Source organism: Lutra lutra, chromosome 11 (assembly GCF_902655055.1).
Source record: "Lutra lutra chromosome 11, mLutLut1.2, whole genome shotgun sequence".
Classification (NCBI taxonomy): domain Eukaryota; kingdom Metazoa; phylum Chordata; class Mammalia; order Carnivora; family Mustelidae; genus Lutra; species Lutra lutra.
The window spans coordinates 57,610,624-57,637,547 of NC_062288.1; the positions used below are offsets into that span (position 1 = coordinate 57,610,624).

Consider the following 26,924-nt stretch of genomic DNA (forward strand, 5'->3'; position numbering starts at 1 on the left):
CAAATCCCCTGCAGGGAAGGTGGTAGAGGTAGAGTATGATTGGTAGCACGAGCTCTTATGTGGACCACATGAGGCTTCACACCTCAGAGAGCTAGAGAATACTCTGTTATTTTGTATAAAAGGCCCTTTTTTGTGGAGAAAGAAAAATACTGTGACACAAGTTATTCCCTATTAAGAAACAAGTAAAAACTATGTTGTAGTTGTTTGTCAAGGGATGTGCGTTATATCTGAAAATAGGACTGTGTCCTAAATATATTTTTAAGAGATAAATACACCAAAGTGGTTACATTTGACCTAAAAGGATGTGAAGAGAACAGAACACAGGAACCTGCATTTCTGAGTCGGGTATGGTGGGCGTTCTAATTGGAACAAGTACTTCATCTCCCAGTGGCCCACCCAAGGCTGCCTTCAGTGAGACAGCAAACACAAACCTCTCATTTCAAACTGTATTTCCCTTAAGACACTTATCTTTGGGTCTCTCTTTGCTCTAGGATTCTGTGAGGACAATTCTGATCCTTTTAGAAGGTTGTGCATTTTTTTAATACATAAATTTTGAGGGTAGTCCACATAAACTCCGTAAGGAGCTGTACCTCTAGTATCCAGCACAATACTTACTATACTCAAATTGCTGCATAAATGAATAGCTGGAGTAAATCATGAATGGAATGAACGGGTGAAAGAATTTGTTTGGGCTTTGGACTCAAAGAAACATGGACTCCAGTCCCTTTCCACAACTTCATAGTTGTCTGATCCAGGGAAAGGTCCTGCTGTGTATTATAAAACCAGGAGAACAATAGTCTCCTTGGAAAGATATTATAGATCTGTATTATATTATAAAGTAAGTTCCATGAGAGTGGGGACTTAAAAAAATGTGTTGGATGAATGAATGATCTTGAGGTCCTTGCTATCTAATAATGTGTTGATATTTGCATCTTTCTAATAGGACTGACAGGCCTTTTCATTTGCATGCTTTTTTATTGCTTCATTGAGGCTTCATTAAGGTTGTTGGCTGCCACATGTCATTAATGTGGCTCTTTCTCTACTTGCAGCTTGTCTTCCTTAATTTATTTTTTTTTAATGGCTTTAGCTGGATTGTTGTAAACTAGGTAAGCAGGATTATTAGATAAAAACAGGTAGGTAGGGACGCCTGGGTGGCTCAGTTGGTTAAGCAGCTGCCTTCGGCTCAGGTCATGATCCCGGCATCCTGGGATCGAGTCCCACATCGGGCTCCTTGCTCGTCAGGGAACCTGCTTCTCCCTCTGCCTCTGCCTGCCATTCTGTCTGCCTGTGCTCGCTCGCTCTCCCTCTCTCTCTCTGACAAATAAATAAATAAAATCTTTAAACAAAACAAAAAAAACAGGTAGGTAGGGGCACCTGGGTGGCTTAGTGGTTTTAGCCTCTGCCTTCAGCTCAGGTCATGATCTCAGGGTCCTGGGATGGAGCCCCACATCGGGCTCTCTGCTCAGCAGGGAGCCTGCTTCCCCCTCTCTCTCTGCCTGCCTCTCTGCCTACTTGTGATCTCTGTCTGTCAAATAAATAAATAAAATCTTAAAATAAAATCCTACATACTGGCATGAGCTCATGTCAAAACAAACAAACAAACAAACAAAAAAACCAAGTAGGTAGGTACCATGTTAGTTTGATTGTGCTTTGAGTAAATTTCATAGTTTTTTTTTAAAGTTTCATATTTTTCACAAATAGTTAATGGTGACATTTAATTTGCTCAGATTTTTTTGCTTTCTCTTCAGTTTTAATGTGTTCTGAATAAAATTGTTGAAAGTGACTGTAAAAGTTATAAATGATTATTGCAACATTTTAATACTTGAAAATGGTGCCCAGTAGATTCTGATGAGTACAGACTGATGAACAAATTAGAAATCAAAAGTTCCCCAAATCAACAACATCTGCACAAATTAGGCCAGCTATTTGCTCAAGCAAAAACATTTTTAATTTAATGTCTTTCAGGAATATTCCCATCTAGTTTTAAAATGCGATTAGCAAGGGAATTAATCAAAATTTCTGACCACAATACTTAAACATCTTTAAGGATGGCAGAAACATCCATAAACACAGATTTTTTTTTTTTTTACTGATTTCAGAATTAGAAATTATATAATTAGTTTTTCCATCTGTGTATTTTCATGAACAGTAAAAGAAGTAAGTTTGGAGGTAGATTTAACTCATAGTAGAAATAAAGAAAAATGAAAAATAAAGACCTCTGTGTAAAGGGTAGAAAGTTTACTTACCTCGGCCAGGTTTCTCCACCAAATCCATAATGCTGATGTCCTTTGCTCATGACAGGAGATTCACATTTTCGCCTGTGTTCCTCAGGGAGTGAAATGGGCATTATCCCACCATATTCCCTATCAGCACCCCATCGATGTCTACATTGTTGGAGTGACTCCCTTAATTCCTGATACCTATGAGAAAAGAGAGACTTCTGAAATAATTTCAACATGGAATGCGGTGGTCAGAATGTTTTTGTCCCCAAAGTCCATAGGTTGAAATCCTAATGCCCGATGTGATGGTAGAAGAAAGTGGGGCCTTTATTCAGTGACTAGGTCGGAAGAGAGTCATCATGAGTGGGACTAATGCTCTTATAAAAGAGACCCCTGAGAGCTTACTAGCCCCTTCCACCATGTGAGGACACAGCAAGATGGTGCCAGGTCTCCAAAAACAGACACATAGATCAATGGAACAGAATAGAGAGCCCAGAAATAGACCCTCAACTCTATGGTCAACTAATCTTTGACAAAGCAGGAAAGAATGCCCAATGGAAAAAAGACAGTCTCTTCAACAAATGGTGTTGGGAAAATTGGACAGCCACATGCAGAAAAATGACACTGGACCATTTCCTTACACCACACACAAGAATAAACTCCAAATGTTTGAAGGACCTCAATGTGAGAAAGGAATCCATCAAAATCCTTGAGGAGAACACAGGCAGCAACCTCTTCAACCTCAGCTGCAGCAGCTTCTTCCTAGAAACATCACTAATGGCAAGGGAAACAAGGGCTAAAATGAACTATTGGGACGTCATCAAGATCAAATGCTTTTGCACAGCAAAGGAAACAGTCAACAAAACCAAAAGACAACTAACAGAATGGGAGAAGATATTTGCAAACGGCATATCAGATAAAGGGCTAGTATCCGAAATCTATAAAGAACTTATCAAACTCAACACCCAAAGAACAAATAATCCAATCAAGAAATGGGCAGAGGACATGAACAGACATTTCTGCAAAGAAGATCTCCAGATGGCCAACAGACACATGAAGAAGTGCTCCACATCACTCAGCATCAGGAAATACAAATCAAAACCACAATGAGATACCACCTCACACCAGTCAGAATGGCTAAAATTAACAAGTCAGGAAATGACAAATGCTGGCGAGGATGTGGAGAAAGGGGAACCCTCCTACACTGCTGGTGGGAATGCAAGCTGGTGCAACCACTCTGGAAAACAGAATGGAGGTTCCTCAAAAAGTTGAGAATAGAGCTACCCTATGACCCAGCAATCGCACTACTGGGTATTTACCCTAAAGATACAAATGTAGTGATCGGAAGGGGCACATGCAGCTGAATGTTTATAGCAGCAATGTCTACAATAGCCAAACTATGGAAAGAACCTAGATGTCCATCAACAGATGAATGGATAAAGAAGATGTGGTATATATACACAATGGAATACTATGCAGCCATCAAAAGAAATCTTGCCATTTGCAATGACGTTGATGGAACTAGAGGGTATTATGCTGAGTGAAATAAGTCAGTCAGAGAAAGATAATTATCATACAATCTCCCTGATAGGAAGAATGCGAGAGGCAACGTGGGGAGTTTGGGGGATAGTGAAGGAAAAAATGAAACAAGATAGGATCGGGAAGGAAACAAACCATAAGAAACTTTTAATCTCACAAAACAAACTTGAGGGTTGCTGGGTGGAGGTGTGTAGGGAAATGGTGGTTGGGTTATGGACATTGGGGAGGGTGTGTGCTATGGTGAGTGCTGTGAATTGTGTAAGCCTGATGATTCACAGACCTGTACCCCTGGGGCTAATAATACATTATATGTTAATAAAAAATTAAAAATTAAAAAAGAAAAAAAGAAAAAAAGAAGGTGGCAGGTCTCAACCAGGAGGAAGGCTTTCACCAGAATGTGACTATGCTGGCATTATGATCCTGGACTTGAAGCCTCCAGAACTGTGAGAAGGAAATGCTGTTTATAAGAAGCAACCCAGTCTATGCTATTTTGTTACAGCAGCCTGAACAGACTAAGACAAAGTTCCTATAGCTTCAAAATTACTTTTTTTTTAAATTTTATTTATTTATTTGACAGAGAGAGAGAGAGAGATCACAAGTAGGCCTAGAGGCGGGGGCGCGGAGAGCAGGCTCTCTGAGCAGAGAGCCTGATGTGGGCCTTGATACCAGGACCCTGAGATCATGACCTGAGCCGACACTTTTTTTTTTTTAAAGATTTTATTTATTTGACAGAGATCACAAGTACAGAGAGGCAGGCAGAGAGAGAGAGAGAGAGAGAGGGGTAAACAGGCTCCCTGCTGAGCAGAGAGCCCAATGTGGGGCTCGATCCCAGGACCCCGGGATCATGACCTGAGCCAAAGGCAGAGGCTTTAACCTGCTGAGCCACCCAGGTGCCCCTCAAAATTACTTTTGGATTGCATTTTACAAACACGGACTTCTCTGTGCTGAGTAAATTATGAGATACACTGTTGCTCTAGGAGATTCTTCCATGCCTTCTCACCCACCCTCTCAGAGAAGTGGCATGCCCCCACCCCCCATTCACTGCCTGAAACTCTGTTCCATTGGAATCAAACTACCCAGAAGACCCCATAATGTCCCTATGTTCAAAACTGGCTGATGGTAACACAGGAAAGGGAAAGCAAGATGGAGATCACTTAAATGCCAAGCACTATATGTACCTAATATATGGTATTTCGCTCACGAGAGCTCTATGATATGAAAGTAATAATGATATGCCTAAATAATGGGGCAGTAGGACACAGGGGGACTCAGCATTATTTCAGGGGTCAGCAAAATCACAAGCTCACTAAGAATGATCTGTAGAACAAATAAATAAACATCTTACAAATACCACACCACCAATTTTCAAATACATGTGGGCATTGCATACTTAAATGAAACTTCATTGTAAAGCATTGTCAAATACATAAAAGCTTCTGGTCATTATGTTTTTTTCAGTGTCAGTCAATGAATCATGACACGTGTGTGGGAGATAAAAACTGTTGACAGTGAACAGAAAAACAAAGAGATCCTCATCTTCGAAAAATACTGAGAATCACTGCACTGTCGCATTGTAACTGCACTGAATCCTCAGCAGAATCAGTACCTTTGGGACAATGCTGAACTGTTTAGAGTGGTATCCTTATGCCAAAAGCCTCATTTTTGCCATCAAAGTATTTAAAATTAGATAAGGAAGTCAATACACAGCTATGAAAGACATCATCAGATTGCTGAAGGAACAAGGTTAAATTCTTGAGGGCCTACAGATGATTACTATTATTATTTTTTTACAGTTATTCATGTGCTAATTTCTTTTAAACATCTTTATTGAGATACAGTTTACATTCCATATAAGTCATCCATTTAAAGTGTACAATTAAATGGTTTTTAGTATATTCACAAATATGTATAACCATCACAATAATTTTAGAACATTTTATCACCTCAAAAAGAAACCTTGTACCCTTTAGCCATCATTTCCCCACTTGGCCTTCCCCACCCAGGCCAAAGCAACCATTAATCTCCTTTCTCTCTTTTTTTATATACCCTGCCTTGAAAGAGTAGCTCTTTGTGGTTCTGATTTGCATTTTCCTAATGACTAATGATGTTGAGCATCTTTTCACATGCTTATTGACCATTTGTATATGTTCTTTGGAGAAATGTCTGTTATTCAGATCCTTTGTCATTTTTAAATTGGTCTCTCTTTTTATTACTGAGGTGTAAATTACTAGATAGGAGGAGTCCCTTCTCAGATACATGATTTGCAAATATTTTCTCCTACTTTGTCTCTGTGTTGTCTTTTCATTTTCTTGGTAGTATCCTTTGAAGCACAAAGTTTTTTATTTTAATTTTGATGAAGTCCAGTTTATCTGTTTTCTCTTGTTTCTTGTGCTTTTAGTGTCAAGAATATAGTGCTGAATCCAAGATCATGAAGATCTACCTGTATGTTTTCTTTTAATAGTTTTTATAGTTTTAGCTGTTACACATTTAGGTCTTTGATCCATTTTGATATGTTGTTAATTTCTATTCATGGTGTGAGATAAGGATACAGCTTCATTTTTGTGCGTGTGGATATCCAGTTGTCCCAGCACCTTGTGTTGAAAAGAATAGTCTTTCCCCATTGAATGGTCTTGGCTAGAGATTTTTTTTTTTAATTTAAATTCAGTTTAATTAACATTTGAGCATATTATTAGTTTCAGAGGTAGAATTTAGTGATTCATCAGTTGCATGTAACATCCTGTGCTCCTTCTGTCAAGTGCCCTCCTTAATGCCCATCACCCAGTTTCCCCATCCCTCCATCGTCCTCCCCTCCAGCAACCCTGTTTCTTTCCTATAATTAAGAGTCTTATATAATTTGTCTCCCTCTCTGCTTTCATCTTATTTTTCCTTCCCTTCCTCCCTTCCTGTGTTCATTTGTTTTGTTTCCTTCTTTTTTTAAGGTTTTATTTATTTATTTGAGAGAGAGCATGAGAGGGGTAGGGTCAGAGGGAGGAGATTCCCTGCCGAGCAGGGAGCCGGGGACTCCAGGATCAAGACTTGAGCTGAAGGCAGTCACTTAACCAACTGAGCCACCCATATACCCTCTGTTTTGTTTCCTTAATTCCACATTTAAGTGAAATCATATGATATTTGTCTTTCTCTGACTGACTTATTTTGCTTGGCATAATACTCTCTAGTTCCACCCACATTGTTGCAAATGGCAAGAGTTCATTTTTTTTTTTTAAAGATTTTATTTATTTATTTGACAGAGAGAAATCACAAGTAAGCAGAGAGGCAGGCAGAGAGAGAGGAGGAAGCAGGCTCCCTGCTGAGCAGAAAGCCCGATGTGGGGCTCGAACCCAGGACCTGGGATCATGACCTGAGCCGAAGGCAGCGGCTTAACCCACTGAGCCACCCAGGCGCCCCTCATTTTTTTTTTTAAAGATTTTATTTATTTAGTTGACAGAGAGAGATCACAAGCAGGCAGAGAGGCAGGCAGAGAGAGAGGAGGAAGCAGGCTCCCTGCTGAGCAGAGAGCAGATGTGGGGCTCGATCCCAGGACCCTGGGATCATGACCTGAGCCGAAGGCAGAGGCTTAACCCACTGAGCCACCCAGGTGCCCCAAGAGTTCATTCTTTTTGATGGCTGAGTAATATTCCATTACATGCGCACGTGTGCGCGCGTGCGCGCACCCCCCCCCACATCTTCTTTACACATTTATCTATCGATGGACATGAGATTGTCTTTTGATTTTTAAAAATGGAAAGTCATGGGGTGCCTGGGTGGCTCAGTGGGTTAAAGCCTCTGTCTTCAGCTCAGGTCATGATCTCAGGGTCCTGGGATCAAGCCCCGCATCGGGCTCTCTGCTCAATAGGGAGCCTTCTTCCCCCCACCTCTCTCTCTGCGGGCTTCTCTGCCTAGTTGTGATCTCTGTCTGTCAAATAAATAAATAAAATATTTTTTAAAAAATGGAAAGTCATGTAAGGGAGCAGAAGCCCTTGCTCCTAATCTTTATCTAGAGTTCCTTTAATAGTGGTTCTCAAAGTGTGGACCGTGGACTAACAGTAGCAGCAGCATTTCTCTTTTTTAAAGAGATTTATTTATTTATTTATTTATTTGAGAGAATTTGAGCTCACAGGTGGAGTGAGGGGCAGAGGTGGAGGGAGAGAGAGACAGAGAGAATCCTCAAGCAGATTCTGTGCTGAGCATGGAGCCTGACACGTGACTTGATCCTAAAACCCTGAGATCAGGACCTGATCCAAAACCAAGAATTGGCTGCTTACCCGACTGAGCTACCCAGACCCAACATCAGCATCTCTTAAAAGCTTACTAGAAATATAAATTCTCAGGCTTTCCCTCAGGGCTAGGAATCAGAATTTCGGGGGGGGGGGCATAATCTGTTTTAATAAAGCCCTCTTGATGATTGTTATATATGCAAAAGTTTCAAAAGCGTTGCCCCATTCTACAGTTACCTTTCATAGGAATCAAATGTGATTCTTCCTTTTGATTCCCTAACTGATCAGGGAAGTTTACCAGGCTCACAAATGCTCTGTGTGGATGAGGTCTTTGGAGGAAACTAGAGAATGACTGTGTTTCACATCTGGGTCAAAGTGTTACTGAACAAAAGCAGCAGAAGTAGAACCAAAGGAAAACAAAGTCAGAAAGCCCATTGGTGACCACTCCCACCCCTGTCCTGGGAATGTGGAATGTTTTGAGGAAGGCTTTGGACTTCCAGAACGTATGGAATAAAGATTTGATTGGAATTTATCTTGATTTTAAGGGCTGAGAAGTGGAGTTGAATTTTGGGCCAAATCAGTAGAGATGATATAGAATTCAGGTATTTAGAGCACATTGGAGAAGAGGTATGGTAAGAGGTGAAGCAAGAGAGGACAAGAACAATAGCCTGTGGGTCTTATAAGCCCTTTGGACTGTAACTGTGTAGTGGGGAGGCAATCAGAAACACAGGAGAGGAGTTCAGAGAGAGGGCTATGTGGAACTTCTTTGTACCAGTATAGCACTCGGCTTAATGTAAGCCCTCTGTAAATATCCGCTGAATGGAATGAAGAATTAGCACTGTCTTATAAGTGGAATACTTTATCTTGTGAAGTTACTGGATAGGGGTTGGCAAACTATGGCTTACAGGCCAACTCCAACCTGCTGCCTGTTTTTGTTAGTAAAATTCTATTGGAATGCAGCCAGTACATTCAATATGTATTCAATACATTCATTATGTATTGTCTATTATCTGTGGCTGCTTTTTGCCCTGCAATAGCAGAGTTGAGTAGTTTGACAGAGACCATAAGGCCTAAAATACAGTTGACTCTTGAATGATGTGGGAGTTAAGGGTGCCGACCCCTCAGGCCGTTGAAAGTCAGCATGTAACTTCTGACTCCCCAAGAGCTTCACTATTAATAGCCTACTGTTGACCAGAAGACTTACAGATAACATAAATAGTTGATTACACTATTTTGTAATATTATACACACATGTGAACACACATATTTGTATATGTCTTACATACTGTATTCTTACAAGAAAGTGAACTAGAGAAAAGAAAATGTTAAGAAAATCACAAGGAAAAGAAAATACATTTATATCACTATATTGTATTTATGGGAAAAAAAATCTGCATATACACGAACCCACGCAGTTCAAACCTATGTTGTTCAGTGGTCAATTTCATTTACTGTCTGACCCTTTACAGAAGTTTGCCAGCCTCTGTACTTGCTAGTCAAGGAGAACCTGGGTGACCATTGATTTAGGGTGTGGTAGAAAGCATGGCGGTATTCAGCTTACAGACCTCTCAGGCCTTCACCAGCTTTATGGCTGTGATAAGTAGACATGGTATGAAGGGCTTGACAAGTGAAAAATATTTAAACACATTTGATTAATGGCAACCAAAGCTTTAATATCTAAGTTTTTTAAAAGTTATATTTATTTATTTTATTTTATTTATTTTTATTAACATATAATGTATTATTTGCTTCAGGGGTACAGGTCTGTGAATCATCAGTCTTACACATTTCACAGCACTCAACATAGCACATGCCCTCCCCAGTGTCCATAACCCAGATACCCTATCCCTACCTGACCCCACAGCAACCCTTAGTTTGTTTCCTGAGATTAAGAGTCTCTTATGGTTTTTCTCCCTCTCTGGTCCCATTTTGTTTCACTTTTTCCCTCCCTACCCACCATGACCCCCTGCCCTGCCTCTCAATTCTTCATATCAGAGAGATCATATATAATTGTCTTTCTCTGACTCATTTCGCTTCGCATATATCCTCTAGCTCCATCCATGTCATTGCAAATGCCAAGATTTTGGGGTTTTTTTGATGGCTGCATAGTATTCCTGTGTGTGTGTGTGTGTGTGTGTGTGTGTGTGTGTGTGTGTGTGTGTGCGTGTATTACATCTTCTTTATCCATTCATCTGTTGATGGACATCTAGATTCTTTCCATCGTTTGGCTATTATGGACATTGCTGCTATAAACATTCAGGTGCACGTCACCCTTCAGATTACTACATTTGTATTAAAAAGTTATATTTAAATTAGATGAGTCTATTTCCCAACATCTGACCTCCATATGTTATATTGTCCTAGGAAGACAAGCCAGGAGAAAATTTTAATCATTTGGGTGGGCATCCAACTAAAGACAGTAAGTTGCAGCAAGGACTGACTCAGTAGACATGAGCTGGGTCCTCTTTCTCACAAATAGGAAAATATTCCTTTTCATTAAGTGAAAAATTCAGTTTACAAAAAATATGTTAAATACAATCTTTAAATTTAAAAAATGGAGAAGACAAATACTGAGATGTTAACGGTGGTTATTCTGGATAAAGGAAGTATGGGGGTTTTCTCTCTTGTGCTCTAATTTCATAGCTTTTCCTTCTGTTCGAAAATGGGAAGTTTGTTTTCTTTATGGATATACATGATTTCTAAATTATTTATAAGGAACATGTGTTAGTTTTATCATTAGAAAAGAAAAGCTTTCTTCTTTTTTCATATAAAGAGCATATTTACAAACTGGACTAGATCCATGGAAATCTGATCAAGATAGTAAAAGTCTCAATGGAAGAAAGAGTAAAGTCTATAGAGAACCAGTGTTTAGTCTGGCGAAGAGAATTCTTACAGCGCCAAAGGATCTTCGAATTCTTGAAGGGCTGCTGTCATGGAGATGATTATTATTTTGCGTGGCTTTGGAAAGAAGAACTAGGATCAGCGGATAGAAATTAGGGGGAGGAAAAAATGTTCTCAGTAGAAAGAAAATTACCTAATAATCAGTAGCATTCAGAATTGGGATGGATTGCCTGTGTGGTAGTGACATTCCATGTTGGAAGTGTAAACTGAGGCTGGGTGGATTTCTGAGTGATTTCTTAAAGAAGGAATTCTTAAATGAGATATTTGACCAACTGAAATTATAAACAAAATAAAACAACCACACAGGCTATTTTTTCACTGTCCAAGTGTTTTGAGATTTTTTTTGGAGGGGGAGAGCCTCAAAATGATTCAAGTAAATACAGAAAGCTGGCCCTAAGATCTTGGAAAATTACTTGTTTGTACCTGTTACTTCATATGTAAAATGAGGATAATGGACAGTATTTACAGGGTTGCTGTGAGGATTAAAAGGACTGCTACATTCAAAGCATTTGGTTCAGTGCCCACTCACAGTAATTACTCAATATACATTAGGGGCAATTTTAATAATAATTTGTAGTTAATGTGTTACAGGAAATTCAATAAAGCAAATATTTAGGTAGCAACTGTGAATAACAGATTCTGGTACTGTTTTTGAACAGATGGTATTAGGGGATGTTAGGGAACCACTACACTACTCCTTATAAAATAAAAAGTTTGATTAAAACAGATCAATTTTGGGGGTGCTTGGTGGCTCAGTGGGTTAAGCCTCTGCCTTCAGCTCAGGTCATGATCTCAGGGTCCTGGGATGGAGCCCCACATTGGGCTCTCTGCTCAGCAGGGAGCCTGCTTCCCCTCTCTCTCTGCCTGCCTCTCTGCCTACTTGTGATCTCTGTCAAATAAATAAAATCTTAAAAAAAAAACAGATTAATTTTCAAATGAAGGATCATTCTGCATCTGATCATTCTGGAGTTCTAGAATGTAGTGGATAAAATTGATGTCTGTCTTGCAAAAATATGCCAACTTACTTTTGATCAATTTCCTAACAGATATGGATACCTTAGAGTTAATTGTCATGTTATGCCATCCCTATGATGTGAAAACAGAAAGCCCCCTAACTGAATGTTTTTTTCTCACATATATCACATGCAAAAATAAACTAATGTATTAAAGCCCTTTTTACTTATTTATGTTCTCTAGTTTTTGTTTTACCTGTCCTCTGAGGCAGTTGGACGAACAGTTGTTTGTAGCGGAGTGTGCAATTCATTAGAGTAGAAGGTATTGGACAGTATGTCAGCTCCTTCAAGCTCTCTGCAACAATAGGGCCTGCCATGAATTACCTCCATGTTTCTTGATTAAGATGGCACAGACTGGAAGAGAAAAGGAGGGCACACTTTGGCAGTCAGCTTGACTTGGTCACTATCACAAAGACTCCCTCAGGGAAGGCAGGGAACATACTTTATACTGCTCATGTTCAACACTGCATAAAAATCACTTCCTTCTTCACTAAGAGGCTGTCTGTGGACCCTCAGATTGTCACATCAGTGATTAATAGCAGCTTAAATTCTATGGAAATGATTTTCAATGGAAACAAATCCACAAGTGGAAGATGTTCCTAAGTACAGTCTAAACACTTTGTGGATGACATGTAGGCTCATATCCATAAAAGGCCACTACTGTAGGGACATCGACTGAAATTATATTTTTTGCCTCAAAATTTACCATAACTATTCAAGAAAGCTCAGTTGACCCCCACGCCCACCCCCCACAGTATAATATTTCCAAAAAGCAGGCAGAATCATCCAACAGATTCAGCAGTGTGCTTCTAAAGGTTTCAGGGATCCAGAATGAGAGAAGCTCTTTGCAGAGAGGTGGAGAGGCAGGGGCGCAGCGCAGGCAGGATCCGAAAGGGTTTAGAATCCCACCCTCTCCCTCAGACTTAGACAGGGGAGCCAAGGAGGCACCCTGGCTGGGGCCACGTGTCTCCCGGGCCTTCAGCGTCCCGCCAAGCGGTGTGACTCGAGGGTTCGGACGCACCTGGGACATCGGCCTGGGAGCGGCCCTGGACTGGTCTCCCCTTATCTTCCCCAAAGCTGGTGGGCCTCTGCGGGGCGTGTAATCCCGCTGTTGTCCGCACCTGCGGGCCCGGGGAGCTTGCAGGCTGGGGGCAGGTGCGGGTGGGAGAGAGAGAGAGCGGGACCGCGGACAGGCCAGGGGTGGGGTTGAGGGTGCCTGTGACGGCAGCCGTGACCGTGGCACTAGGTAATGCATTCTTGCGGGGCAGGGGGCGGCTCAGAGGGTTCGCGGGAAGCGAGCCCAGGAGCTCCGCGACTTGCGACTTGTAGGAATCGGAAGTGGGACTGGAAGCGTGGAGGAAGGGCTGGAGGCTCGGGGTAGAGGTGAAAGGAACTCTTCCGGAGCCCCAGGCACCGCCCCCTCCCCCCGCGCCGGCTCCGCGCCAACGCTTCGCTCTGCTCTGTCCCCAGGCGTCCTCGGGTGGCGGCTTCATGTTCTACTTCGTGGGCTACGTGTTCTAGGCTTTTCCCCTGGCCGAGGCGTTCGCTTGTGTGGACCGGGCAGAGACGAGCACAGGGCCAGGAGAGAGGGCCAGAGGACACCCTGATGAGGCGAGAGGGTCTAATCCATGTTCCCCTTCCACCTCCCCTTGCTGGAATGGGGGAAGAGTGACGCCACCACATCCAAGGTGGCTTCGCAGGACTCCGCACGCTGCTCGAGGGATTGCGCCCTGTGAGAACCTCAGCTCTTCCTCCCCTGGGTGGGTGCGGACGTGGTGAACTGGCGTGCATGCCCTATGCAGTTCCTAAAGATCTAGCCCCACCTCGATGACCTGACAACAGCGACCCTGCCTTTGGCAGCCCCCAACCCCCCAACAAATGTGACCACGTTTCTGTACTTAAAGAGGCGCGAGTTTCTCTGATGATTGATAACTGGGCTCCCCAGAAGGATGGGGGTGTGGAAAGCTTAGGTTTGGGGAGAGGCTAGAACCCAGCCTGCAGGAATACAGAAGGATGTGGGGGCTAAGAGTGATCACCACCTCTGAGAAGGGAGGTGTGACAGTGTTCTCGTCGCCCCCCCCTTTCAAAATGTTTTGATCAGATCAGCCGACCAGTGGTATTCATTTTTATGCTGTGCCTTCTAGGTGAATGTTAGCTGATGTGAGGGAAAGAAAGGTGCATTGGAATAGGCAAAGTAGTCATTTTGTATTCTTGGTCAACTTCTTAGTTCCCACACCTCTCCCACAACTCCACTAAGCTTGCAAGAGTAAATACTGCTGGAGATAGAGTTGTGAATTAGGTGGTTTGCTTATATCTTTACCCCCTTTAAACACACCCTCCCCCCAAAAAAACCTTCTTGTGGAAGTCCATCTTAACCTTTTTAAAAATTTTATATTGTCTTTTTTGCTGCTCTGGGGTTTTCAGGGTTTCCCTTTAAATTCCTTCCCATTAAATTCCCTGTCCGCTCAGCTTCTTTTCTGTGCCCATCCTTCCAGTAATTTCCATATTCCACCTTTCTGTTGTGCTTGACCTTTGTCCTGTTTTCTTATGGCTTGATTTTTCCTGGGAGGTAATAATTGAGCATAATAGATTTAATCAGGCATATCTCCTGAAGCTGCATCACTAGCCACATGTTCGTGTGTATGTGAATGGTTGTGATACCAGGGAAGTTAGGGCAACAATGGGTTGATTGACCAGGATATGTGGTGATAGTCTATAGGTTCTACTGGGTTTGAAATTTTATTTTCTGTCAAATAGGAGTAAAGGGTAGGAAAATATATTTACTTATTTTTAACTTTGCTATTTCCAAGTAAAATTTATAGGCAAGAAAAAAATTCATTGTCAGATCTTTATAAAACAAGTATTCTCTTTGGAAATCCTTCCCTATCTGAAAGGTTCTTGAAGATTTTAAGACTGGGTCTACTTGATCATGCTCCTTATTCTAGGCTTTTTTTGACTGCACTCATACAGCCTCAGCCATCAGGTGTTATATATGTGACCCCAACAACGAAAAGTAGCCACTTAACGGAGGGGTGCTCAAAATAACTGACTTCTTAGCTGTATCACCACCACCAGTGGAGTCAGTAGCCTCAGATCACTTTTCTGCTTCTCCCGACAGGTTGATCTCCTTCATCACCTCATTTATCTTAATATATTCTTTGAGTCACCAGTAATCCTTCCAGTAGGAAAATAAAATTTGGTATTGAAAAAAATATATGCATAGAATACTGTGGCTGGGTTGACAAAAATTCCAAACCACTAAAGTTAGACCTTTAAACTTCAAGGAAATAATATTTAGGAAGTATAAATAAAGTAAATTACTAGTTATACTCTATAACATTTATTTTAAATCTGTTATAGAGACTTTTAAATAAGTGGTATTTGATAATGAACCAAATAAGGTTTTGAGATATCTGGTACTTCTTGGCAGCAGTATTTAAAAAAATTCCCATCCCTCGCTTTTTTTATCCCCCCCAATAGATTTTATTTATGAGAGAGAGAAAGAGAGAGAGAGAGAAGGAACATAAGCACAAGGGAGCTGGAGAGGGAGAAGCAGGCTTCCTGCTGAGTAGGGAGCCTGATATGGGACTCCATCCCGGGACGCTGGGATCATGACATGAGCCAAAGGCAGACACTTAACCAATTGAGACACTCAGGCGCCCCCCACCCCCCAGTTTTGATATAATTGACATATAACGTTGTATAAATTTAAGGTGTACAGCATAATGACTTCTACATGTGTATATTATGAAATAATTATCACAATAATTTTAGTTGTTAGCATCTATCACCATGTTTAGTTATAAAAAGGACTTTTTTTTCCTTATGATGAAATCTCTTAGGATTTGCTCTCTTAGCAACTTCAAATATACCATATAGCATTAACTCTAGTCATCTGTTGTGCATTACATCCCAGTACTTATCTATCTCATACCTGGAAATTTGTACTTTTTCACTACCTTCCCTTGATTCCCTCACCTCTCAGCCCCTGCCTCTGGCAACTACAAATCTGATCTCCTTTTCTATGAGTTTGTTTGTTTGTTTGTTTGTTTTGATTCCACATATAAGTGAGAACATATAGTATTTATCTTTCTCTGTCTTATTTTACTTAGCATAATGCCCTCAAGAGCCATATGCCTTGTTGTGAATGCAGGATTTCTTTCTTTTAATGGCTGAATAGCTTGTGTGTGTGTGTGTGTGTGTGTGTGTGTGTGCGCGCGCGCGCGCGCGTGCCACATTTTCTTTATCCATTCATCTGTTGATGGATGCTTGGGTTGTTTCCATGTCTTGGTTATTATAAATAATGCTGTAGCAGACATGGGGTATACAGTTATCTTTTTGATATCGTGATTTCATGAGTATTTTATAAAGATTTATTTATTTGTTTATTTGTTTGTTTGTTTGCTTGTTTAAGACAGGGACAGGGAGAGAGCAGAAGCAAGGGGAGTGGCAGAGGGAGAGGGATAAGCAGGCTCCCTGGGAGCCTGAAGTGGGCTCCATCCCAGAACCCTGGGATCTTGGACCTGAGCTGAAGGCAGATGCTTAAGTGGCTGAGCCACCCAGGCACCCTCATGAGTATTTTTTTAAATGGAAAAAGTTTGAGCCTTATTCCTTGCCTAGAAGATGGGTTGGGAAGTCTCTTTCAGTGACTTTAAAATATACATTTTAAAAAATTGCAAAACTTAAAATCTCATTGATTCCAATGTATATATCCTTTTTACTAGGATGACAATTTAAAAGTACATATTCTGCTGGCTTTAAAATTAAACTGATTACAAATGAGTTTAATGACACTTTAATTAATAGTAAATTGAGTTTTTTGCCTTGAGTAGCTAAGGAACTACATAGTCATTGAAACGACATAAATGCAAATATTTATAAAATATCCTTATTTAGTAAATAATCCCTAATTGTGTAGAATGTGTCAGGGATTGTCCCAGTGCCTGCAGTCTCTGGGGATATGGAGCCAGGGACCAGTTATAATCCAATGTGTAGGTGTAGCATTGGGAGGCAAACACTCTTGCACTTCTAGCCTCAAGAATTATGGAAATGAGGACTTTAGTCATGCTGTATATTTTCTTCCTAGTCTAGGTGGGCTAGGCTCCAAAGATGGCTCCCAGTGAACCACAGCTCCTGCTATTAATGCTCATGTGTACTTCCCACCTTCATTTGTACGGGCTGGTCTGTGACTCGTGTTAACCACTTGAATGCACTAGAAGTGGGGTTGTACCAATTCTAGACCTGGTCTTTAAGAGGACTGGCCACTTCCACTTTCTCCTTCTTGGAGCATTTGCTTTTGGGAGCTCTGAACGACCATGAAATAAGTGTGACTACCTTACTGGAGAGACACTATGGAAAGATTGCATGAAGAGGGAGAGAGACCCTGTTGTTACGATGTTCCTGTTATCTGAAGAGATGACTCCAATCCCACCTGTCATCTGACTGTAACCACGTGAGAGGCCCTAGGTGAGACCAGGGGAAGAACTGCCCATATGATCTCAGTCAACCAACAGAAGCACAAGGTAATAAAACAGTTGTTCTTTAAAACCACCAAGTCCAGTAATAGATAACCAAGCACTTGTTATGTAATGTTTGTATATATTACATGATTTTTTCTTTCTTATCTTTTAAAATGTTAGAATGTTTTAATATTTTAATGTTAATTAGGGTGTTTGTTAGTGGTTCACTTTACAATGTAGTATTTAAGATGCAGAATATTTTGATGGCATTGTAACTAAACTAGGAGAAGAAATGAACATTATTCAGATAGGTAGACAGGTGACTGAGCCTGCTTCCCCTGCCCCCCTCTGCCTGCCTCTCTGCCTAATTGTGATCTCTGTCTGTCAAGTAAATAAATTCTTAGGAAAAAAAAAAAGAAGGGAGTGTAGATAATTAAGCACCAGCTCTTAACTGTTTCTAACTCATAAGTGATTTGCATCAGTTTCTAAACATTTCAGTGGCCCCAGGAAATTATGGGGTGTGGCCTGAGATATTTCCTATTCCCGTGTACCTAGACAAAGAGGGAACTGGAAATGTTAGTGAGTTCTAGAGACATCAGTCACAGGGTTCTATACTTTGCCTCCTTCCAAGTTTTAGCTTCATCCTATCATTCTCTACACTACCACCTGGGAGATTTTTGTAAAATGCAAATCTGACATGTTTCTTGCTTGAAATCTATGACACGTCCCTGTTACTCACAGAGTGACGGCTAACTGAGAAATTGTTTCATAATCTTTTCATTCTCAACTCTTAGTCACAGGCAGCCTACCCTTCGATTATATTGAGCTTTTTGCAGTTTCTTGACTTAGCCCTTTTTCTGGTCTCCATACCTTTCCCCCTGCTATTTCCTCATACCAAGTTTCATTGTTTTTGGTAAACCGTATCTGTGAGTCAGGGTTCAGTGAGGGACAGAAGCCATACCCATTATTTGAGCAGGACAAATTTTTTTTTTTTTAAAGATTTTATTTATTTATTTGACAGAGAGAGATCACAAGAAGGCAGAGAGGCAGGCAGAGAGAGAGGAAGGGAAGCAGGCTCCCTGCTGAGCAGAGAGCCCAACGTGGGACTCGATCCCAGGACCCTGAGATCATGACCTGAGCCGAAGGCAGCGGCTTAACCCACTGAGCCACCCAGGTGCCCCTAGCAGGACAAATTTAATATAAAGGAGTATTAACTAGTAGAAGCTGGGTCACTACTGAAAGGGGAGATTTAAACTTCTTGGAAGACAGTGTGCATGTCATAGCTATACACAGCCTTCAGATGGAGAAAAAACTTGCCAAAGGTATAGATTGGCACTGTTCTCTAGGAGAGGTCTAGTCTTGTTGGAGGACGTGAATTGGCCAGAACTGGCCTTTAGAGGTGGCCTGGAGGGTATGGGCTGGAGACAGCTGCTGGTAGAGAGGGAATGGTCTAATGGCACAGCTGGGACTCTTCTATTTGGCTTACAGGCTCTGGTGATGAATAATAATAATAATGATAGGGGATCATTACCTGAAACAGAAGTGTCTTATACTGTTACCTTTGCCTTGCAGGGTCATTCCAGTGCCATCTATTGATGAAGCTTAAAATTCTGCCACCTAACAAAGGAGAAGCTTTTGCAGGATCCAAGTCCATTACCACAAAACACAGGGCAAAGAAGAGTGAATTTAGAATGGAGAACCAATAAGTTGATAATTTGCACATCTTAGCAATGATAATTTATTTAACATATACTGTGTGCCAGGTGCTATGATAGAATTTGTGTGTGTGTGTGTAGGTGTATGTAATTTAAATCCCACAGCAGCCTCTGAAGTAGATACTATTCTCATTTGACATATACAAAAAAATGATCCATGTTTGTTTGGACATCAAAGCTATGCTCTTCTCTGCTATCCTGATACTCCTTTCTTCTCTGTGGAAAATTAAATGCACCCTCATGTCTTCCCCTTTAGTGCTTGCCTCTTGTATTACAACACTTACATTGCAGTACCTATTGGTTTATATGTCTACCTCTCTCCATAATATAGGAGTTCCTAAAAAGCAGGAATAGTGTATTTTGATTCATTTTGGTTCCCAATGCATACCTTTAGTACTTAGTACCTAATAGGCTCTTAAATACCCATGAAAAGAATATTGTTTGGGTGTTCCCTCCTTGGAACCAATGCCAGTGGGCTGAATAATTCTGGAAACACCTAGGTAGGTGCTGAGTAAAGCTGTTGAATTGGGTTGAATATTTGCCATTGGATTAAGCTAGTTGTGTCTTTTTGAGTCTTGAAAATAGGGAAAGCCTTTTTTATTATTATATTTTATAACTTGGTTTATTTATTAATACTACACTGTGGTGGGGAACTATTTAAAATCTCTTTGAGGGGCGCCTAGGTGGCTTAGTCGTTAAGTGTCTGCCCTCAGATGAGGTCATGATCCCAGGGTCCTGGGATCGAGCCCTGCATTGGGCTCTCTGCTTGGTGGGAAGCCTGCTTCTCCCTCTCCCATTCCCCCTGCTTGTGTTCTCTCTCTCGCTTGCTCTCTCTCTCTCTCTCTTACTCTCTCTCTCTGTGTCAAATAAATAAATAAAAATAAAATCTTAAAAAAAATCTCTTTGATATATTTTTGTGCTTAGGAAACCTTTGATGCCTAGAAAACACTTGGCTCATAGTATAATGGTACAGTTCTAGTTCACACTCATTGGTAGGTTTGATGTTGGTCATTCCATTAAATTTCCTTTAGGTCCGGGTTTTACCTCTGTCACTTTTTCAAGTGAGGTACTTTGGAATCATCCTTTGGATTATGTTATTGGTGTTGAAAGAGTATTGAGTTTTGTTCTGGCAGGCAGTTAAATTACCAGCATGTATGAGACTTGGTTTTAGGGTTTATTAAGGGGTCTATTTCAACTTTGCCCCTGTTTGTCCCTTTATAAAAGGGCCTGAGCTGAATGGCCAGAATGTTCACCAAATTCCCTTCAGTCTCTGTAGGCCTAAACTCCAGTGTGTCCCTAGCACTGTTCAGTGTCCAGAATCTTTGTTCAGCTTTTGTGCTTCCAGCAGCTATTTTAGGCCTGGATTTTGCTGTGTGTGTGAGAGCATCCCTCACAGGTCAGAGTCCAAGATTCATGAGCTTCTAGGGCCTGATAACCCCTAATTTATCCTCTGCTTCCCCAGCCTATTGTCATTATTATTTGTTTTGTTTTTTTCTATTCTTGTTTTGTTCTTTCAGTACATCTCATCACTTTTCTATATTAAATTCCCTCTGCTGAAATGCCTGGTTTGGTTTCTATTTTTCTAACTATACATACTGTATCATACATAGGAAAGAAAAACTGTTGAATAGAAAAGAAACAATGAGATCTAAAGCACCATAGCATTTATTTAAATTAAACACAACTGAAAAAGTGACATAATCAATACAGTGACAATAGGCCACTCTTCACTTCAGTCCCCTTATATAAGAAGACCAACTAGCAACTATCCATAGACAAGACATTGTGAAAATCACAGAATCCTGGGATGAGGCTGAAGCACATCCATGTCACAAAGAGATTGAGAAGAACATCATTAGGAGAGTAGAAGGAGCGACTGCACTCTGATTGTATTACCCCTCCATGCCTGGAGGCATTGAGGTCCCACCAGGGCCTATGGTTTCACCAGTGGGGGAAAATACAGAGTCCCAGGTGAACATCCAGCCTCTGAGCATTGTGGGATGCTTCCCCTGCTTCACTTGGGTCTTGCCTCACAGAGATGGCTGGGAGAATCTGTGGGGCTCAACCATTGGGGATAGGATAGAGATGAAGAGGGTAAGGCTTATAGGAACCAAAGCTCTGAACTTGGCAAACCACATTCCTGCTTGCAGTGGTGCTTGAGCAGAGATCCTAGCCAGTGGCCCTGTCTGGAAGGGAACTTGGTTGGCCGTTTTGCTTCATGTGGGTCCCTAGCTAACAGGCTTTACCAGCTGTTGAGTCTGTTCTATGCCTCCTCACCCCAGGCGGGGAAGCAAATTTCCATCCCCACCCAATTCTTGAATATAGCTTCCAATCCCATCTGATCAGGATGTTCAGGCAACCACAGAGTTCCTCCTACAGCCATGCACAGGCAGGGAACTAAGTCAGCAGTTTTGCCCAACTATTAAGTATAGCTCTGGCCCCACCCCATATAACCAGGGAGTGTGAACAGTGACCTTAGGGAGTCAAGCCTACATTATTGCCCAGTGTGGAGCCCAGACTACAGCCCAACCCAATTGCTGGACCCAGTCCATGGCATTGCCTAACAGGGAACCCAGCCAGTGATCCTGTCAGACCTAAGTGTACACTATCTACCTCCACCAAAGTGCAGAATAGAGCTGGAGGCCCCTTCTGACCATATAGCATTGCCAGCAGCCTACCTAATTATGAAGCATAGCTTCTAGTCTTGCCCAATTTCAGGGCCTGTGGCCTTACCTATTCATAGGAACCAACCTGAGGTCTGTCCAACCCTGAAGCTCAGCCTGCAGTCCCACCTGAACTCAGAGGCCAGTCAGCAGCAGCATCCAGTTGGAAAGTACAGTCCTGAGAGCCAATCTAACCAGGAACAATTGCAGAGCTCAGCCCACAGCCCTGTCCAACTATGGAGTTCAACCAGTGGCATCACCCACCATGGAACATTGACTGTGACCTTGCCTGACCAGAGATGATTGCAGAGCCCAGCTAGGGGCCACATCTGACTATGAAGCACAGCCAACAGCCCCACTCCATGAGAGAGCCCAGCCAACAACCCTGCTTGACATGTAGCTCAGCCAGGAGGTCTACCCTGGAGCTCAGCCAGTGCTACCCTCCCCCCTGCTATCCTCAGAGCATAAGCAGTGGCCTCGTTCAACTAGAGACCCTGATAGCAAGCCCACTTGCTCAAAGATTGTGGCAGCTGGCCCATCAAGTCTACCTGAGCTGACTAGTGAAGGTCTTTCTCTGCTGAAGTGAACCTGTAAAGTATTGAAGAAGAGACTGCTATTCAAATGCATAGATACTAATGTAGGGAATCAAGGATCATGAAGAATCATGGAAACATGACCAAGGGAAACTAATAAAGGTTCCATAACTGACCCTTAAAAAATGGAGATCTATGAACTGATAAAGAATTCAGAATAATCCTTTGAAGAAATTCAGTGAAGTCTAAGAACACACAAACAAAAAGTTAAACAAAATTAGGAGAACAGGGGCGCCTGGGTGGCTCAGTGGGTTAAAGCCTCTGCCTTCAGCTCAGGTCATGATCCCGGGGTCCTGGGATCGAGCCCCACATCGGGCTCTCTGCTCAGCAGGGAGCCTGCTTCCTCCTCTCTCTTTCTCTGTCTGCTTGTGAGCTCTGTCAAATAAATAAATAAAATCTTTAAAAAAAAAATTAGGAGAACAATGCATGAACAAAATGAGAAGTTCAACAAAGAAATAGAAACCATAGAAACCCCAAACAGAAGTCCTAGAACTAGAATGCAATGACTAAACTGAAGAATTTAATAGAAAGCTTCAACAGCCCACTTGACTATGCAGACTAAGCAGAAGAAAGAAACCGTGAACTAAAGGTGGGCATTTGAAATTATCCAGTCAGAGGAGCAAAAAGAAAAAAGAATGAAAAAGAGTGAAGAAAGCCCATGGGACTTATGAGATACCATCAAGAGAAACAGTAAAATGGAAATCCCATAAGGAGAATGGACAGAGAAAGGGACAGAAAATCTCTCTCTCTCTCTCTCTCTTTTTTTTAAGATTTTATTTAAGAGAGTGAGTTGGAGGAGGAGAAGAGAGAGAGGGACAAGCAGACTCTGCTGAGTGTGGAGCCCAATGCAGGGCTTGATGTGACAACCCTGAGATCATGACTTGAGCTGAAATTAAGAGTCACATGGCTAACTGACTGAGGCACCAAGGCACCCCCAGAAAGTCCTTTTTAAAGCAATAATGGCTGAAAACTTCCCAAATTTGGGGAGAGAAATTGGCATCCAGATTCATGAGGTTTAAACAATCCCAAATAGGTTGAACCCATAAAGGGCTACATTAAGATATTATAATTAAATTGTCAAAATTTGGAACAAAGAATATTGAAAGCAGGAAAAATGACTTGTCACATACATAGGAACCCCCATAAGACTATAAGCAGATTTCTGAACAGAAACTTTGCAGTCTAGAAGAGAGTGGTATGATAGGTTTAAAATATTGAAAGAAAAAAGACTGTCAACCAAGAATACTATACCTGGCAAAGCTGTACTTTATTAAGGGAAGAGAAAGACTTACCCTGAGAAACAAAAGCTGAGGGAGTTTATCACCACTAGATATGACTTACAAGAAATGCCAAAGGGCATTCTTCGCACTGAAATAAAAGGATGCTAATTAACATAATAAAACAAGTGATTTGTAAAAGTCACTGGTAATGGTAAACATATAGTCAAAGTCAGATTTTCTAATATTGTAATGGTGGCGCATAATTTACTTACAACTCTTGTTTAAAAGTTCAAAAACCCGTATTAAAAATAGCCATATCTACAATAATATGTTACTGGATACATGATATGAAAAGATGTACATTATATCATCAATAACCTAAAATGTAAGATTGGGGAAGAAATAAAAGTGTAAGGTTTCTGTAATGCTACCAAAGTTGCTATTAGCTTAAAATAGGATATTATAAGGTATTTTGTGTGCATCTCATGGCACCACGAAAGAAAATCTGGATTAGATGTACAAAAGATTATGATAAAAGAGTCAAATATACTACTACAAAAAGTCATCAAATAACAAAGGAAGACAGCAAGAGAAGAAGCAGGAAAGAATATCTACAAAGCAGTCAGAAAAAAGTGAACAAAATGTCAATAGTAAGTCCTTGCTTATCAATAATTGCTTTTAAAATAAATGGATTGGATTCTTCAATCTAAAGACATAGAATGAATGGATAAAAAAAGACCCAATGATATGCTGCTCAGTAGAGATTCACTTAACTGTAAGGCACATGTGGACGGAGAGTGAAGGGCTGGAAAGTGATACTTCAAGCAAATGATAATCAAAAGACAGCAGGCATAGCTTTACTTAGACAAAAGGACTTTAAGCTAAAAATGGACTAAAGAGACAAGATCATTATAAAAATGATAAAGGTTTCAATTCATCAAGAAGATACAACAATTGTAAATATTTATGCAACCAACATTGGGGCCCCTAAATACACAGAGCAAATACAAACAGAACTAAAAGGAGAAATAAACAACAATGCAATAACAGCAGGGGACTTTAATACCTCTCTCTCAACAATGAGTAGATCATCCAGACAGAGACTCAAAAAGGAAACAGTGATTTGAACAACATTCATCCAACAGCAGCAGAATACACATTTTTCTTAAATGCACATAGAACATTTCTAGAATGGACCATATGTTTGGTCACAAAAGAAGTATTTAAAAAGATTTGAATCATTATCTTTTTTTTTGATCACCATAGTATGAAACTAGAAATAAATAATAGAAAGAAAATTGGAAAATTCACAAGTGAAAATGAAACAGAACACTTATGAGCAATGAACGGGTCAAAGAAACAAAAAAGAAAGAAAAAATATCTTGAGGTAAATGAAAATGAAAACACAGCATACCAAAATGTAGGATATGCAGCAAAAGCAGTTCTAAGAGTTTATAATGATAGATGCATACATCAAGAAAAAAGAAAACCTTAAATGAACAACCTAACTAGTTCCTCAAGAATTAGAAAAAGAGCAAACTAGACCCAAAGTAATCAGGAGGATGGAAATAATAAACATTAGACTGGAAATAAACTAAATAGAGAATAGAAGAACAATACAAAAGATTAACAAAACTAAGAGTTGGTTCTTTGAAAAGATGAACAAAATTGACAAATCTTTAGCTAGACTAGCCAAGAAAAAAGAGAGAGGACCCAAGTTAATAAAATTATAAATGAAAAAGGAGACATTATAATTGATAGCACAGAAATACAAAGGAACATAAGAAACTACAATGAATAATTGTACACCAACAAGGTGGATAACCTAGAAGAAATGGATAAATTCCTACAAACATGCAACCTACCAAGACTGAGTCAGAAAGTAATGGAATATCTGAACATATCAATAATAAGGAGATTGAATCAGTAATCAAAAACCTCATAACACAGGAAAGCCCAGGACCAGATAGTTTCATTGGTAAAATCTATGAAGCTAATTTACAGAAGAAGTAGCAACAGTCCTTCTCAAACTCTTTGAAAAGAAAAATAGAAGAGGGGTAACACTCTCAAACTTATTTTACAAGGCCAGCATTACCCTGCTACCAAAGCTTGATAAGGACATTACAAGAAAAGAAAATTATAGGCCAATATCCCTGGTAGATATAGTTGCGAAAATTCTCAACAAAATACTACAAAACTAAGTTCCATAGCATATTAAAAGTATCTTATCATAATCTCTTCCAGTCCCGTCCATGTTGCTACAAAAGTTGAGTATGCTGAGTGAAATAAGTCAAGCAGAGAGAGTCAATTATCATATGGTTTCACTTATTTGTGGAGCATAACAAATAGCATGGAGGACATGGGGAGTTAGGGGAAGGGAGCTGGGGGAAATTGGAAGGGAAGGTGAACAATGAGAGACTATGGACTCTGAAAAACAATCTGAAGGGTTTGAAGAGGTGGGGGGATGGGAGGTTGGGGGAACCAGGTGGTGGGTATTAGAGAGGGCACGGATTGCATGGAGCACTGGGTGTGGTACAAAAACAATGAATACTGTTATGCTGAAAATAAATAAAAAAAATGTTTAAAAAAAAAAGTATCAAGTGAGATTCTTCCTTGGGATGTAAGAATGGTTCAGCAGATACTAATCAACAAATGTGATATATCACATTAACAGAATAAAAGATAAAAATCATATGATAATCTCAATAGGTGCAGAAAAAACATTTGATTATATTCAACATTAATCCATAATAAAAATTGAACAACTTAGATCTAGGAGAAGTATACCCCAATATAATAAAGGCCACATAAGACAATCCCAGAGTTAACGTACTTAGTAGTGGAAGGTTGAAAACATTTTCTCTGAGATTAGGAAAAAGACAAGATTCCTACTCTCACCACTTCTACTCAACATAGTACTGGAAGTCCTAGCCAGAACAACCAGGCACAATAAAGAAGTAAGAGAAATCCAAACCAGAAAGGAAGAAGTAAAATGATCTCTGTTTGTAGGTGACATGATATTATATGTAGAAAATGTTAAAGACTCCACTGAAGAGTTGTTAGAACTAATAAATGACTTTAGTAAAGTTGCAGGAAGCAAAATCAACATATACAATTATTTGAATTTCTATACACTAACAAATTATCTAAAAAGAAATAAAACCATCACATTCACAATAGCATCAAAAACAATAAAATACATAGGAATAAATTTAACCAACAAGGTGAAAGATCTGTAATGAAAATTATGAGACAATGATGAAAACTCGAAGAAGACACAAACAGGTAAATGGAAAGATATTCCATATTCATGTATTAGAAGAACTAATATTGTTAAAATGTCCATACTACAAAGCCATGTACATAGTCAATGCAATTTCTATCAAAA

At 40.4% G+C, this 26,924-nt stretch overlaps 1 protein-coding gene and 1 long non-coding RNA gene across 4 annotated transcripts in view; one reads left to right on the top strand and one right to left on the bottom strand.

Moving 5' to 3' along the window:
• The window catches only part of C11H7orf31 (chromosome 11 C7orf31 homolog), a 36,945-nt gene extending 23,878 nt beyond the window's left edge, over window positions 1-13,067 (bottom strand). Inside the window, exons 1-3 of the mRNA XM_047695067.1 lie at window positions 12,908-13,067; window positions 12,083-12,240; window positions 2,247-2,420 (exon numbers count right to left, since the gene is read on the bottom strand). Of these exons, the coding sequence (XP_047551023.1) occupies window positions 2,247-2,420; window positions 12,083-12,216 (308 nt within the window). The 5' untranslated portion in view covers window positions 12,217-12,240; window positions 12,908-13,067. The remainder of the gene's footprint in view (window positions 1-2,246; window positions 2,421-12,082; window positions 12,241-12,907) is intronic.
• LOC125080892 (uncharacterized) overlaps window positions 1-19,067 on the top strand; it is a 51,635-nt gene extending 32,568 nt beyond the window's left edge. Inside the window, exons 1-4 of one of the 3 annotated variants that reach the window (XR_007121530.1) lie at window positions 13,109-13,269; window positions 13,357-13,646; window positions 16,973-17,408; window positions 18,918-19,067. This is a non-coding gene — a long non-coding RNA (uncharacterized LOC125080892). Of the gene's footprint in view, window positions 1-13,108; window positions 13,270-13,356; window positions 13,647-16,972; window positions 17,409-18,917 lie in introns of those variants that run through there. The other 2 variants (XR_007121528.1, XR_007121529.1) reach the window with 2 other exon arrangements.
• Window positions 19,068-26,924: the final 7,857 nt, after the last annotated feature.